The sequence below is a fragment of the Nomascus leucogenys genome, chromosome 25 (genome assembly GCF_006542625.1).
Source record: "Nomascus leucogenys isolate Asia chromosome 25, Asia_NLE_v1, whole genome shotgun sequence".
NCBI lineage: Eukaryota > Metazoa > Chordata > Mammalia > Primates > Hylobatidae > Nomascus > Nomascus leucogenys.
The window spans coordinates 19,987,552-20,002,735 of NC_044405.1; the positions used below are offsets into that span (position 1 = coordinate 19,987,552).

The 15,184-nt window shown below is 45.9% G+C and overlaps 1 protein-coding gene across 2 annotated transcripts in view; it reads right to left on the reverse strand.

The window, feature by feature from the left end:
* Positions 1-4,939, reverse strand: part of RCAN1 (regulator of calcineurin 1) — a 97,994-nt gene extending 93,055 nt beyond the window's left edge. The window contains exon 1 of one of the 2 annotated variants that reach the window (XM_003263898.4): positions 4,504-4,939. In XM_003263898.4, the coding sequence (XP_003263946.2) occupies positions 4,504-4,746 (243 nt within the window). In that variant the 5' untranslated portion in view covers positions 4,747-4,939. Of the gene's footprint in view, positions 1-4,021; positions 4,440-4,503 lie in introns of those variants that run through there. The other variant, XM_003263902.3, reaches the window with a different exon arrangement.
* Between the last annotated feature and the right edge of the window lie 10,245 nt (positions 4,940-15,184).

Consider the following 15,184-nt stretch of genomic DNA (forward strand, 5'->3'; position numbering starts at 1 on the left):
GTGATGTCCTGCGACCAGAAAACAAGTTTTTGGAGGCCAAGTGCGTGATCTGCCGTTTGGGTGGAGAGTGAGCAGCACCCATTAAGGCGAAGGGAGGTAACCTAAGGTTAAGCCAAATGCCCCATCTCCTGGTCTGCGGGCGCCAGTAACCCTGCCTGCAGGCCACAGGGTCAAACAACACTCAGAGAAGGAAGCCTGCGGACCAAGGGCCTGGCTCCCAGTTCAGGAAATCAAGGCACAGAAAGGGTAAGTCAACTAGCTAGAAGTGGAGCTTCATCAAATTTTCAGTGATCTTTTCAAGATATAACGATGCCTCTGGTCAGGCCAAATCCGGACTTCAGACAATGGTTCGCAACCTCAACTAATAATTAGAATCACCTGGGGAGCTTTCCAGGCGATTCCCAGCCCCGGAGATTGGAATGGGTTTGGAGTGGCCTGGAAATGGGAATTTTTCAAAGCTCCCTAGAGACTCTGACGTGCAGCTAAGGTTGGGAGCACTGCTCAAAGGTCTCTATTCACATGAGGAATGGAAGGATGTCACTTCTACTCCTTTCATGCTGATCTGAATATTTTGTTATTAAAAGAAAGTCATGACAGCACTACCTCTATCACAAATCTTAGGTGAGTTTTTTTGTTTTTTTTTTTAGGTAAGTTTACTCAAGAGAAAAGAGTAAATTTTTCTATGCTTTTCTGACTTAGCCTCCAGGCAAAGCTCTATGAATCAAATATACATTCATATTTCGGACAACTGAAAAAAGGGTATTTGTTTCCATTACTATACGGAACTATATTCACTGCTTGGAAGTGAACAGAATATTATCTGAGAACTCTTAAATTCCTGGTCAGCTTGATGACGACTGAACAAACTCTTTTTCCAGGGAACCAACTAACCATTTTCAGCAATTCAAAGCACATGTAATTACTGGTTCAAAGCATTTTGAATTGCTTTGCTTTTCTAAATAGAAAAGAAAAAAAGACTCAAAAAAGAGTACTAGAATGGAATATGTTCATCAAATATTTGCACAAACAGAAAACAATCATATTTTAAGAAAAGTTTTCATTCATCTGTAACAGTGTGGATCTCTCTAATACATTTAATTAACAAACTCATTATATAGTATTTACAATATTGATACTGAGCCAGCCAACGAAAACAAATCTTACATATTAGGCCAGGCAATTATAGTTACAAAACAGCTTCTGACATAAATTTTCAAATGAATTGTAGTTCAGGTTAATTTGTTTTCTTTCTTTTAAGACTAAGCTTACAGAATCATGTGACTATATGTAAAGAAGTTTGATCCAGTCTTTTTTCCTCACACCATCACTCTCCAGATCCAACAGACTGGCTAAGGAGGGGACGGCCAGACCCCCAGGGACTTTTGTCAGTATTGCAGTTAATGATCTGTTTACACAAGGGGAGATACCACCAACCTAAAGTAGATTTACATTTACATTACATCGTCCAAAGGTGACACCCCAGTCTTAACAGTAAGGCTGCTGCACTGAAACCTCAGAAACTACATATTCCCTCCTAGAAGGATGGTTTCAGCTAAATGAGAAATGGTCCACTTGCTGGAAGGCTTACCAAGGACCTGCTGTGACTTTAGCTCTTGGGTTGCCCACTGCAAAGAGCTATTTGCCTTTGGAGACTGGGACTCCCTTAGCCCAGCTGGTTTTTGCATTTTCACTGATTGCTGTACATCTTACAGGACCCTAGAATTGGACACTAGTGCACAACCCTCCCTCATCCCCATTCTGAAGCTCCAGATTCTCCAAATGGAGAGAAGAGGCTCAGATGGAGGCTCTGCCCCTTCCTCCATCTCCAATACCACCATGCTAGTCCCATTCCCTTCCTATCTCCCCTGGATGATGGCAACAGCCTCCTACCAGGTCTCCTTGCTTCCTCTCTAGCCCACCCAGTTTCCCTCCTGAAAGCCATTCTCCACCAAGATGTGCAGTTAGAATCACACCTGAATCCTTACCATGGCCCCAGGGGGATGTTTTCTGGCTGCTTATCCAACCTCAGCCACCACTCGCCTCTGTGTCTCTCATGCAACCCTTCATGTCCTTTAAATACATGGAGTTCACCCTGCACTGGAGCTTCTGCATCTGCTAGTCCCTCTGCCGGGATGCCGGCCACACAAACACCTCCCCAGGGAGCTTCTTCCTGTCAGCCTGGTCCAGGCTGTGCAGAGGCCTCCCTGGGCCACTCCATCTAAAGTGGCTCCCTACCAACTCCTCTGTGTCAGTCCCCTTTATCCACACTGTCCCCAGAGCCATTATCTACCCTTCTGTGGGCCCTGAAAGGATGACCCAACCTATGAAATCCACTGCTGGGGCTCCCTTGCCTCCTGGCTGTCCTTTGAGTTCTGCCAATGAAATCAGAAGCCTGAGAATTTCTTCCCTGCCTGCACCCTGCCTTAGCATCTTAACTCCACACCTTCAAGTCTACAGCTCCTGGCAGGCAGGTCCTCCCCCAGGTTTCCAGCCACGTGACTTCTCCCCCAGCTCCAGCTTCCAGCTGTTGCTCATGGCTGCAGGCCTGGACATCCCTTGTTAGTTCCCTCAGGCCTGCCCCAATTCACCAGCTCTTCAACAAAACCTTCTGAACCCTCACAGCGTTAGGACCTGATCACTCTAACCAAGCCCCCTCCCCTTGCTCTCTATCCACCTGTTTCAGTCTCTTCATTGCATTTATCACTATCCGAAATTATCTTGTTCACTTACCTTTTTGCTATTGTCTATCTCCCCCTCAGCCACTGGATCCTAAGCTCCATGAAAGCAGGGAGCTTGAAATGTTCCCCGCTTTATCCTCTGGGCCTAAACCAGTGGCTGGAACACAGTAAGCACTCAATAGACAGCAAAGCCTGAATGAACCAATGCTACACTGTCTCTGCTCAAAATATCACCGTATCAGTAAGACCTTCCCTGATCATCTTATGGAAAATAGCAATCTCCCCTCCTCTCCCAGATCTCCACTCCCTCCTCCTGCCCTCCAAGTCTTACTTTTTCCTATAGCATCATTACTTTCTGATACATTTGATATTTCTTTATTGCTTGTTTCCCTTCCAAAAAATGTCAGCCCTGGAGGCAGAAATGCTATTTTATTTACTGATGTAGCCTCAGAGCCTAGGACAGTACCTATCCCTTAGCAAAGTCTCAATAAATATTTGTTAAAACGAATAGCTAGCGAAGTGGGCAAACTTTCATATAACACAATTTCAGGATTGTATCCAACACTGGAAAAAATTGTCTCCAACACTGCAAGTAAGTGCCGTCTTACGTGACTTGACCTTGTTCTAGCAGAAACACAGCCTAGAACTCCTAAGGAAAAGGTCTGAAATGCTGGCTAGCGCTTAGTTTATATGGAGAGGAAAAGGTTTCAGAGTAAGATCAATCAGTAAGACCCTGAGTTCCTGATGATTGCTGCTCTAGAAAGCATGCCTGGAAGCTAACCTAAGCGCATGGCCATTGTAATTCCTTTCAGAAAGTGAGTGAACATATAAATTATAAATAAATGACACTTACGCACACCATTCTGTTTCACAGTGGTGTTGTATTGGCAGCAGCCTTCAGCTATAGTTCATTGACAGCATTTGTGGACCCACAGCCAAGCGCTGAAAGCACTGCTTTTTTTGACAGCTGCTCTCCTAATGGGGCATCTCTCAAAGACCGGTTTCATTCTGCGACGCCCACGTTGTCCACATTTTATTCTGCACAATAACTGCAGATTTGAAATAAATTCCTCCTCCCCGCCACCATTATTGATTACTCATACCTGCCCCTCACCCTCCAAAGTGTCTAAATTGTGTAGATTTTGTGGGGGGGGGGGAGGTGGGGGAGGGAGTCGACTCTCCATGTACTGGGTGTCCCCGATGGCGGCAAGCCACACCTTCACACAAGGGGGCAAGGTTCTTGACTAAATATCCTAAAGGTCTGAAAAACGGTCCCCTTTCCCCCAACACAATTCCACCAAAACTGGCCAGCCGCGGGCTAATGAGCAACCACGGATCCTCACCCAAACATTGGCTTTTCTTCCAACAGTGCAGATTGGGAATGCAGGGACGTCGTCCTATTTATGAACACTGAGTCACGTCGCCGCTCAACGTCTGTTTCCTCCTCCCTAGGAATGAGGTGACCCCCTCCTCCAGCGAGTAAATGCGGGGCGATGGCGAGAGCGCAGGGGGCGGCGGCGCTGGTCCGCCTTGGGGAGCGAATTCACCCCCCTGGTCGCACCAGCCTGGGCGCACACCGAGGCCGGGGCGAGACTGTGTGACCCTGCGGTGAGCTCCGCGCGACCCGGGGGTGCTAGGGGACCGGGACCCTCGGGGCGCCGCCCCCACGCCCCGGCCCTGAGGGGTCCGCGGCCGGGCGGCCCGGGGAGCGTCGCTGCCTCCCCGCCCCGCGCGCGGCCGGGACTGGGCGCTGCGACCCGCGCCGCCTCCTCAGGCAACAAGTGTCCGCCCTCCGCCCCGACGGCCCGCCCGGCGCGGCCCTCACCCGGCACAGGCCGTCCACGAACACGCGCGGGTCCAGGTGGCAGGCGATGGTGGCGCTGGGCAGGTCCTGCAGGTCCACCTCCTCCATCTCGCAGTCAATGAAGCTCCAGTCGCCGCCGCCCTCGTCCGCCTCGGCCGCCCCCGAGAGGGGCGCGAAGGGCCGCAGCGTCACCCCGGGCCGCGCTCGCGCCTCGGCCGCCTCCGCCGCCGCCCCGAGCCGGGGCCCGGCCACGCCGTCCTCCATCCCCGCGCCCGCGCGCCCCTGTGCGCCCCAGAGGGCTGCGCCGGGCTTGCGCGCCGGAGCCTCACGCGCTCCCGTCCGCTCCCGGCCGGCGGCTCCGCGGTTAACCCCCTCGGGATCGCGCGGCGGCAGGCGGCGGGCTGTCGCCAGACTCCCAGCGACACGGGCTCCCAGCGCCGGCCCCGCCCGTCACCGTTCCGCGCAGGAGGGGCAGAAACCCGGCGTGGCGCCCGCCCGCCCGCCCAGCGCCTAGGGCCGGCCACCGGCCGATCCAACGGTGGCCCCTTTAAGGCCGGCGCCGGTTGGGTTATTGTACCCCGCCCTTCCAGGAGACGGGGCCAATAAAGGAACGGAATTCTCTTCACGTGACCCTCCTTCTGCCGCCCGAAGCCCGAAGCCTCAGAGCGGCCATGTTGGTTAGGGGCAAAGTCCTCGGCGCCAGTTCCGCTTTTCTGACAGCTGGTGCCAGCTGAAGGGCGCCGGGCAGAGTCCTCGTCTCTTGGGCCCTTGGGGTGATAACTGGGGAGGCAACGTTTTTGTGGTTCCCATGCGGGGACGTTTTGAAGCACGGGGCCCACTTTTGGGAATTTAAGCGAGACATAGTCTCCCTGTGGCTCTGTGGCCACTGGCAAGTGATTAGATGCTTACCGTATATTATCAGATATAGTTGCAATAAAGACTGAACTAGACCATGATAACAATGCCTTACTTTTCTATTTCAGCGTATTAGTCACTCTACCATTGTGAAAATTTATGTAATTAGAAGTAATTTTTCTGAATTACCACTATATGCTATGTACAATAGGACATAACGAAAGAATTAAGAGATCACCCCTTTGGGGAATAGCGGAAAAATAGAGGACCTCAAGTGAGCAGACATGTCTCTTCCTGAAAAATAGAATTCTTTTTGTGGACAGTATGATACAGTGAGAACTTGGCTCTGAATTTCAGCTTTGCTTTTTAACTACTTCGACAAATAAGCTGAATCTCAGTTTCCTCATCTGAAAAAATGAGGAAATATTACTAAGAATTCAGTAAGTGCTTAACAAATGGTAGCTGTTTATGCCCTGGGTTTTTTGGAGGTTGTGAAATTAGAGTTATATTTTTTCTTAGAGTAGGCTTACTCTCTAATTAGGAAGTGTTAGTAATTATAACAAAAAGTATATCTAACAGCTGAGATTTATTCAGAACTTGCCATGTGCACGGTTCTATGATTACTATTATCATAGTCTTAGGGCAGTTTGTGTCCTCAAGGAGCTAAACCCAAGAGGAGTAATAATACCCATGCAGAGATAACTCATAAAATAGAATATGATGTGAGGATGTGAAGAAATTGGAACCACCATACTGTGAAAGGGAAATATTGGGCCCCCAAAATCACTAAGGAAAACTAAAGCTGGAAGTTGCTTAGGGCCAATCTGCCTCCCATTCCATTCAAAGTCACCCCTCTGCTCACCGAGACAGACGCATTTCACCGAGACAGATTTGCCTCCTTTAGAAAGACTAATCAGAAACTCAAAGAATGTAACCGTTTATCTATCTATCACCTATCTGTGACCTGGAAGCTCCTTCCCGCCTCCTGCCTTTGCAGTAGCCTTCCTGCCTTTGCTTCAAGTTGTCCCGCCTCTCCAGACCAAACCAATGTACTGCTTACATATATTGATTGATGCCTCATGTCTCCCTAACATGTATAAAACCAAGCTGTGCCTTGATCACCTTGGGTACATATCCTCAGGACTTCCTGAGGCCTGTCATGGGCGTGCCCTCAACCTTGGCAAAATAAACTTTCTAAATTAATTGAGACCTGTCTCAAATTTTCAAGGTTCACAATATATTGCTGATGGGCACGTAAAATGGCACAGCCACTTTGGAAAACAATTTGGCAATTCCTCAAAAAGTTCTATGTAGAGTGACCATATGACCCAGCAATTCCTCTGCTAGGTATATACTTAAAAGAAATGAAAACGGCCGGGAGCCGTGGCTCACACCTGTAATCCCAACACTTTGGGAAGCCGAGGCAGGCAGATCACCTGAGGTTGGGAGTTCCAGACCAGCCTGACCAACATGGAGAAACCCTGTCTCTACTAAAAATACAAAATTAACTGGGCGTGGTGGCACATGCCTGTAATCCCAGCTACTTGGGAGGCTGAGGCAGGAGAATCTTTTGAACCCGTGAGGCAGAGGTTGCAGTGAGCTGAGATCGCGCCACTGCACTCCAGCCTGGGCAACAAAAGCAAAAATTCTGTCTAAAAAAAGAAAGAAAAGAAAAGAAAAGAAAGAAAGAAAGAAAGAAAGAAAGAAAGAAAGAAAGAAGAAAGAGAGAAAGAGAGAAAGAAAGAAAGAGAAATGAAAACCTATGCCCACACAATAATCTGTACACAAAAGTTCATAGCATCATTATTCAGAATAGCTAAAAAGTGGAAACAGCCCAAATGTTCACCAATTGAAGAATGGACAAACCAGGAGTATATCCATACAATGGAATATTTTCCAGCCATAAAAAGGAATGAAATGCTGATAACATGCCACAACATGGAGGGATCTTGAAAACAACATTATGCTAAGTGGAAGAAGGCAGTCACAAAAGGCCACATGTTATTCCATTTATATGAAATGTTCAGAATAGGCAAATCCACAGAGACAGAAGATAGTTTAGTGGGTGCCAGTGTTTGTGAAAGGGGAAAATGGGGAATGACTGGTAAAGGGTACAAGGTTTCTTTTGGGAGTGAGGAAAATGTTCCAAAGTCAATTGTGGTGATGTTTGCACAAATTTTTGAATATACTAAAAATCACTGAATTGTACCTTAAAGGATGAATTTCATGACATGCAAATTATATTTCAGTAAGGCTAGTATTTTAAAAGACCACAAGACGTTGGATGAAATGCAGCAGAATGGATGACACTGCAGAGCTGAAAACTCTCGGTAAACTCGGCCAGGCATTGTGAAAAGGGTAACAAAAGGATGAGGCACTGGTTTTGTAAAAACAACACCCAGTCAACCTGTTGCTGGGTGGGTCCGTGTTTTCATCCTTAGGACAGTATGCTCTTTCATTGCTGGCTTACCATAAGCCGCTTACAGCATGCAAAGTGGGCCTGTTGGACAAAGTGTTCAAGGGGAAGGAAAGCACCAACAAAACAGAAAGCCAAAATGCAAGCAGAGCAAACCCTCACAGCTGGCTCCCTGATGTGTTAAGACAGGAGCAAGCAGGAACAACCTCAGGCGAGTGGTAAGGACAGTTACCTGTAACTGACTCCAGAATGCAGCTGGTCATTACTCAGATACAGACCACACCAAACATTTCCCTCCACATCTGTGGATCCCCACCTGTCTCCTCTCCTTCCCCATCGGCACTCCCCCAGGAAGCTAAGTGAAGAGGGTGACTTTTCTTAGTTCTCCAACCAGATCAATTACTTGTCTATATGACTCCGACAATAATAATACTAGTCTCTTCTGTGCAGCTCTTAAATCGTTAATGGGTGTACACGTAAACTAGCTCACAGCATCTTAACAAACTGGCGTTATTACTGCAGATTCTTAGAACTGAGGCTCAAAGAGATAGATGACCTTCGCACAAGAAAATAAGCAGAGAGCCCGGTGCAGTGGCTCATGCCTGTAATCCCAGCACTTTGGGAGGCCGAGGCAGGTGGATCACCTGAGGTCAGGAGTTTGAGACCAGCCTGGCCAACATGGCGAAACCCCATCTCTAGTAAAAATACAAAAATTAGCTGGGCATGGTGGCCCATGCCTGTAATCCCAGCTACTCGGGAGGCTGAGACAGGGGAATCACTTGAACCTGGGAGGTAGAGGTTGCAGTGAGCCGAGATCGAGCCAGTGCACTCCAGCCTGGGTGACAGAGCGAGACTCCGTCTCAAAAATAAATAAATAAAATAAAAATAAACAATAGCCTCTTCCAAGGAAGAGAAAAAAGCGAATCTATAAGCTATCAACAGCACAGGCAGAAATGAAATAAAACATGCTCTTTCAACACAATTGCAGACATCTCCAAGGGTGAAATCAACTATATCTAGGGGTAATATCTTAAGATGCTGTGCTGCCATAAAACATGTACAAATTCCTCACTAGTTCTTTGGAAATTGTTAGCCGGGCCTCTTTACCAGCTGTGGCAACAGGACGTAAGATCCATCTCTGCTTCCCCCTTCGGCTTCTAAGTAGAGAGCCTTCCTTTTTCATTGGCTCAAAGGAGCTGATTTGATCCAGCTTTTCAGAAGGGGAAGGAACCAAAATAGGTAAAAAAAAAATCTCAGTGATTCTTTTTTTTTTCAAATGGAGGAAGGACACACATTTTAATTAATATATCCTACCACCTCCCAATCATTTCCTCTCCTTACATTTCCTTCATGTTAGCCATTGCAATTACCCAATATAAAAGACGCTCAGAAAGCCATGTTTGGTTATTTTTGTTCTTAGCACCTGTCTCTTACATCAATTGCAGCCCAGTTATGCAAACGTGCCCATGCGTGGATAAATGAGCCTATTCATTTGCCAGGTGGGAAAGTTTTAATGTAGATACTTTTAGTTGCATCCTGTTTTATTCTGGAAATTAAAGGATGCTGTGTTCAGTAGTCACTTGCCAAGTGTTTATTAAATAAATCAAAGGCATTTCGGCACATTCTGAGAAATTATAGACATTTTAAAAATTCTTTTAAGGTGGAGGGCAAATTGCTGACTTTCTGAGTGTTTGCTTTCACAACGAATGAACAGTACCAAAGACTGCTTCAATGAATAAACCCCTTAAATAATTCATTCAGAAGGCTCTATTTTGTTACCACCTATAAAATGAATAAAAATGTTATGCTATTTTATTATTATTGTTTTGTTTATTTTAGCAATAGGAACTTTTTTCCCTACTCAAAGTTCATTCTTAAAACCCATTCTTAAAATTTTCTGTTATTTTTGATGGTATTATGATGCTTTTTAATTTAGAAAGATAGTTATAAATTTGATTTGAGGGGAAATAGTAGATTTTGGTGACTTTGTCTTTCTTAGTGTGGAAAGGAACTTCACTGACTTTGACATTTGTCTAAGTTCTCTTTGAAGCGTGCTGGCACTCGTGTGACTTTTATGTTGAGTTAGGCACCTTCTGCTTGCCAGTAACCACAACCTCTGAAGCCAGTTTAAAGAGGACATTATTTAAATTAAGGATGTAAGGCAAGTCTGGAAGCCTAAGGTGAGAATACCACCTCGGGAAGGGCCTTGAAGAGGGGCCTTGATGCTGCCCAGAAGCGGGCTGTCTTCTTGGGCCCTGCTGAGGCCGTCGGAGGTGGGGGATGGACACATAAGCAAATGGGCCTCCACTTCTGAAAGTCAGCAGCCCCAGCATCTCCAGGGAGCGCTTATTGTTCAAAAGGTCTTCCTTTGTTTCAAGCTAAAAGCACCGCTCCTGCAGGAGTATTGCACACTCTCCGGAAGCCAGATAGACCTGGCCTTCATTCCAGCTCTGTCCTTTATTATCTCTTTGGCCTTGGAGAAGCCACTTGACCTCTCTGAGGTCCTGTGTGTAAAAAGGTGATATAAATAGCTTCCTTTCAGAGGTGTTGCAGAGGCCAGACACATCCTCAGCTAATGCCTGCCACGGAGGAGGGGCTCAGAATGGAAGGACCTCAAATTCTCTTGGTCCCAGGTTTTCATTTTAAGATCTCCTTCTCTTCTATGTCACAGCCTCTTAACACAAAATAATAAGTAAATAGATTTTCCCTTCTGGCCAGCTTCTCAGGAGTGAATACCAGGGCAGAATCTGGATCCAGGACCAGTTAGCTGTTTTGCTTGTTATGAGTTCTTTGGATTTCAAGACAGATGGTACATTAACGACTCATCCCACCCCATCCCTGCCCTATTGACAGGTTTCCCTGGCTTCCCTTGGAAGCCACCTGTGTATGCTGGGCCAGCCTGTCCTGAGATCCGCCTGATGTCACTGACATAATCCCAACAGGACAGATTTCCTTTAAGGCAGGGATGTCCAGTCTTTTGGCTAGCCTGGGCTACACTGGAAGAACTGTCTTGGGCCACATACAAAATACACTAACACTAATGATAGCCGATGAGCTAAAAAAAATTACAAAAAAAAAATCTCATTAAGAAAGTTTACGAATTTGTGTTGGGCTACATTCAAAGCTGCCCTGGGCTGCATGCAGCCTGCAGGCTGTGGGGTGGATGAACTTGCTTTAAGGGGTTGGGGTAGGGCATCCTTGGTACTTCTCCCAGTGTCCTCCCTCAGGGTTGGGTTTTAACTGCTGTGATGTGTTCCTTCCTTGATTCTACCCTATACTGTAGAAGTCATATCTTATTTACTAGTGATGTTGAATAGTGCCTGGTGTGTTGAATAATGATGCCTTCATGCTTGTATACTCACCCAGAGCAAGGCTAAAATGACAACACTGAGCAAGCCTTGTCCTGGCCTGACTCAGCCTGACTTTGGCTCAGGGGACTCCTACACTCATTGGGATGCTGTTAAAGTTTGACTGTGTCCCCACCCAAATCTCGTCTTGAATTGTAGCTCCCATAATTCCCACGTGTTGTGGGAGGGACCCAGTGGGAGACAATTGAATTATGGGGATGGTTTCCCCCATACTGTTCTCATGGTAGTGAATAAGTCTCATGAGATCTGATGGTTTTATAAAGAGAAGCCCTTTTTGCTTGGCTCTCATTCTCTCTTTTCCAGCTGCCATGTAAGATGTGCCTTTGCTCTTCCTTTATCTTCCATCATGATTGTGATGGCTCCCAGCCATGTAGAACTGTGAGTCCATTAAACCTCAGTAAACCTCTTTCCTTTGTAAATTACCCAGTCTTAGGTATGTCTTGATCAGCAGCATGAAAGCAGACTAATACAAATGCTATGTGCAGAGCGTTATCTAGATGCTGGAGCTATGACAGTCCACAGAACAGACAAGGTCCCTGACTTCATGAAGTGTACTTCCTAGTGGTGGTAGTGGAGGGAAGGAGAGAGATGGACAATAAATAAAATAAGTAAATACAACATTTAGATGTTGATGATGTGCATGGTGAAGTACAAAAGAACAAAAAATAAAGCAAAGAAAAGGAATTGGAAATAGGGGGGAGGGAGGATTTCCGCTCTAGCAACCAGGGAAGACTGAAGAAGGGGGAGAATGCCATGGCTACTTCTGGAAAAGAGCACTCCAGGCAGAAGAGAAGGTGCAAAGTCCTGGGGGCAGCAGCTGCTCATCTTGTTGAAGCAACAGTGCAAAGGTTGTGATAGGTTTCTTCTGAGGCTGGGTGAGTGATCAAGGGGGTGAGTAGTGTGAAGATCAGAAAAGTGATAGGGTCAGATCATATAGAACTTTGTAGGGCACAGAAAGGAGTTTGGGTTTCATCCTCATTGAGACAGGGAGCCGGTGAAGGCTTGAGCAGAAAGTAGCTAACCTGATCTTTCTTACGACTACTGGGAGGACTCACTTGGGAGCTGTGTGCACAGAACACTATGTGGGGACAAGTGTGGAAATCAGAGACCTCTCAGGAGGCTGTTGCCATCATCCCGGTGGGAAGAGGTGGGAACTTGGGTCTGGATGGAAGACCTGAAGTGGTAAGAAAATGGTAAGATTCTTTCTATATTTTGAAGGCTCAGACAACAGGATTTCCTTAGGGTATTAGTTCCCTATGGATGCGATAATAAATTACCACAAACTTAGTGGCTAAAACAATACAAATGTATGGTTCTGGGGAGCATAAGTCTAAAATGGGGAAATGGGGTCAGCAGAACTGTGTTCCTTCTGTGGGCTCTGAGGAGAATCGCCTTTTTTTTTTTCTTTCTGAGACAGAGTCTTGCTCTGTTGCCCAGTATGGAATACAGTGGCGTGATCTCTGCTCACTACAAGCTCCGCCTCCCAGATTCAAGTGATTCTTCTGCTTTAGCCTCCCAAGTATCTGGAATTACAGGTGCACACCACCATGCCCAGCTAATTTTTTCTTTGTATTTTTAGTAGAGACGGGGTTTTGCCATGTTGGCCAGGCTGGTCTTGAACTCCTGACTTCAGGTGATCCGCCTGCCTCAGCCTCCCAAAATGCTGGGATTACAGGTGTGAGCCACTGTGCCCAGCTTATCTGCCATATTTAGAGAAAATGAGGCATCAAGACTGACTCCAAGGCTACAGGAAGGAGCTGCCTCTAACCTGGTTAAGGTTAGGGAACAGCTATCCTTAGCTCAATTTGGAGCAATTCAGGATTAAGAGACCCTTTAGAGGTGACAGTGGGGGCACAGGGCTCTAGATGGCATCTAAAGCCACTGGGCCACTGAGGTCCCCTAGGGAGTGAGAGTAGCTGTTGACAAGAGAGTCTGGGGTCTGGACCAGGGGCACGGTGACACCCAGACATCAGCCAGCAGTGGTGCCTGGGAAGGGGGGTCAGAGAGGCTCAAGAGCCGCCAGGCAGGTGGGGTATTCTGGAAGCCAAGGCCAGAAAGGGCTTCCCGGAGGAGGGAACCAGCGCTGCTGAAAGTCAGCTTGAGAAGAGCCCTCTGTGACTAGCGCTGATGAGAGGTCAGCTTTGTGGGGACAGGGAACTGAGTTTGGATTTCCAAGTTTGGCAGTCCTTTTTGACCTTGGCAAGAGAAATTTTGGAGAATTACTGAGAAATAAAAGCCCAATTGGGAGCAGAAAAATGGAAGATAATGAGTGTAAGCAACTCTCTCGAGAAGTTGTGCTGTGAGGGGAACTGAGAAGTGAAATAGTACATGGAAGAGGAAGTGGGGGAGTGAGGGGAGGGTTTTGTTTGGTTGAAGATGGGAGAAGCCACCCCAGGCCTGTCTGCAGGTGGAGATGATCCAGGAGAGAGGAAAGCTTGATGACCGGGGCTGGGAGGAGGAGGGAATTTCTGCAGCCATCTCTATGCGAAAGAGAGGGCACCTGGTACATGAACAGAGAGGCGAGGCGGGCCCCAGGTGGCAAAGCAAATCTGTCCATCGACACTGAAGGAAAGCAGCATGCACCACGGATACCCTGGGCATCAGTGCATGGGGCAATGCGATATTGGGGCAGGGCTGGTCAAAGCCGCCTGTGTTCACCTCCATCTTCTCAGTAAAAGAGGAGGCTGAGTGTGAGGATGAGGAAGGTGGCACTGAGTGTTGAAGGCAAGAGAAGAAAATGTGAAGTGATCTTCTAGGAATGTGGGAGAACAAATGGACTAGAAAAATATAGGAGGATTATATATGCACACCAATGTCATATGAGTATCAATGTATCAGTATCAATGACATATGAGTATCAAATATGTATACAACATGCAAATATATGTGTACATATTAATGTTTACATACAATTACAACATACACTATACATTAGTAGATATAAGCAAATATATTTATATGTCTTATGTTTAATATGACACATGCTGCAACATAATTATAATCTATAGTATCTAATATATACTCGATGGTATGTGAATATATGTTCATACATCATACATCAATATAGCAATACAGGCAGATAATATATGTTACAATGTATTATTAAATTATGTATATTATATGATGTACAATAAAAACACAAGTTTTTATGACTTATCTGTCTACCCCACTCTATCCAAAATATATGTAATTCATGTTATAAAACATAAAGAGAAATAGGAATTTTTAAAGTATAAGAAAAGAGAAATAAACACAAATATAAATGTGTCTTGAGCTCTCATCCTCATTTCCTCTAGAGTGGAATCTTGATGAAGGGAAGCTCTTTATTTTCACTACGACTCTGCCCCGCCTAGAATGTCCTGGGCCTAGAGAGGGCCTTCAATAAATATTTATTAAATGAATTAATGAAAAATGTATTTTATACTTGAACTTAACCAAAAGACTGAGAAACGATGAAAAATAGATCTTATTTATTGAGAATCAAAAATATTTTGTTTTCTTAAAAATCTCCTGTTATTCTCAATGACTTACTAACAGTGTCTTAGTGAGCGTAATGTTATTAAACATGCCTCACCCTTTTCGGAAATCGTGGGGAACCATGAGTGGCATGGAGCGCTGTGCTTACTAAATCAGAATATCCATTTTTCAATCCCATCCACCAAATCTAGAAGGGATTATTATTATCACCACTGAGAAATTTCCATGCTCCGTGACATCAATGAGTTCTTTTTTCACATTAATTGGAAGTTGTTCGTTTTTGCGTCTCACAAATGGGTTTTAAAACTCAGAGAACCCCTTGGAAGCTTTTAGACAGCTGATAAAATTGTGTTTCCTAGTTGAAAGTGCAAGATATGAGAGCTTTTATAGATGTCACACATCGTTTTTTGGCAATAAAATCACTTAATGATGGAAACCTTTCCAAACTCCTGTTTTCAAGATATTCTTACTGTAGCGCAAGTTTCTGGCAGACAGTAGTTACTTTCTCACTCATTGTTAACTGGCACCTTGAGCTTGAAGGGCCAGGTCAAGCTGGTTTATTTATTTATGTTAAATCACCGCCAGG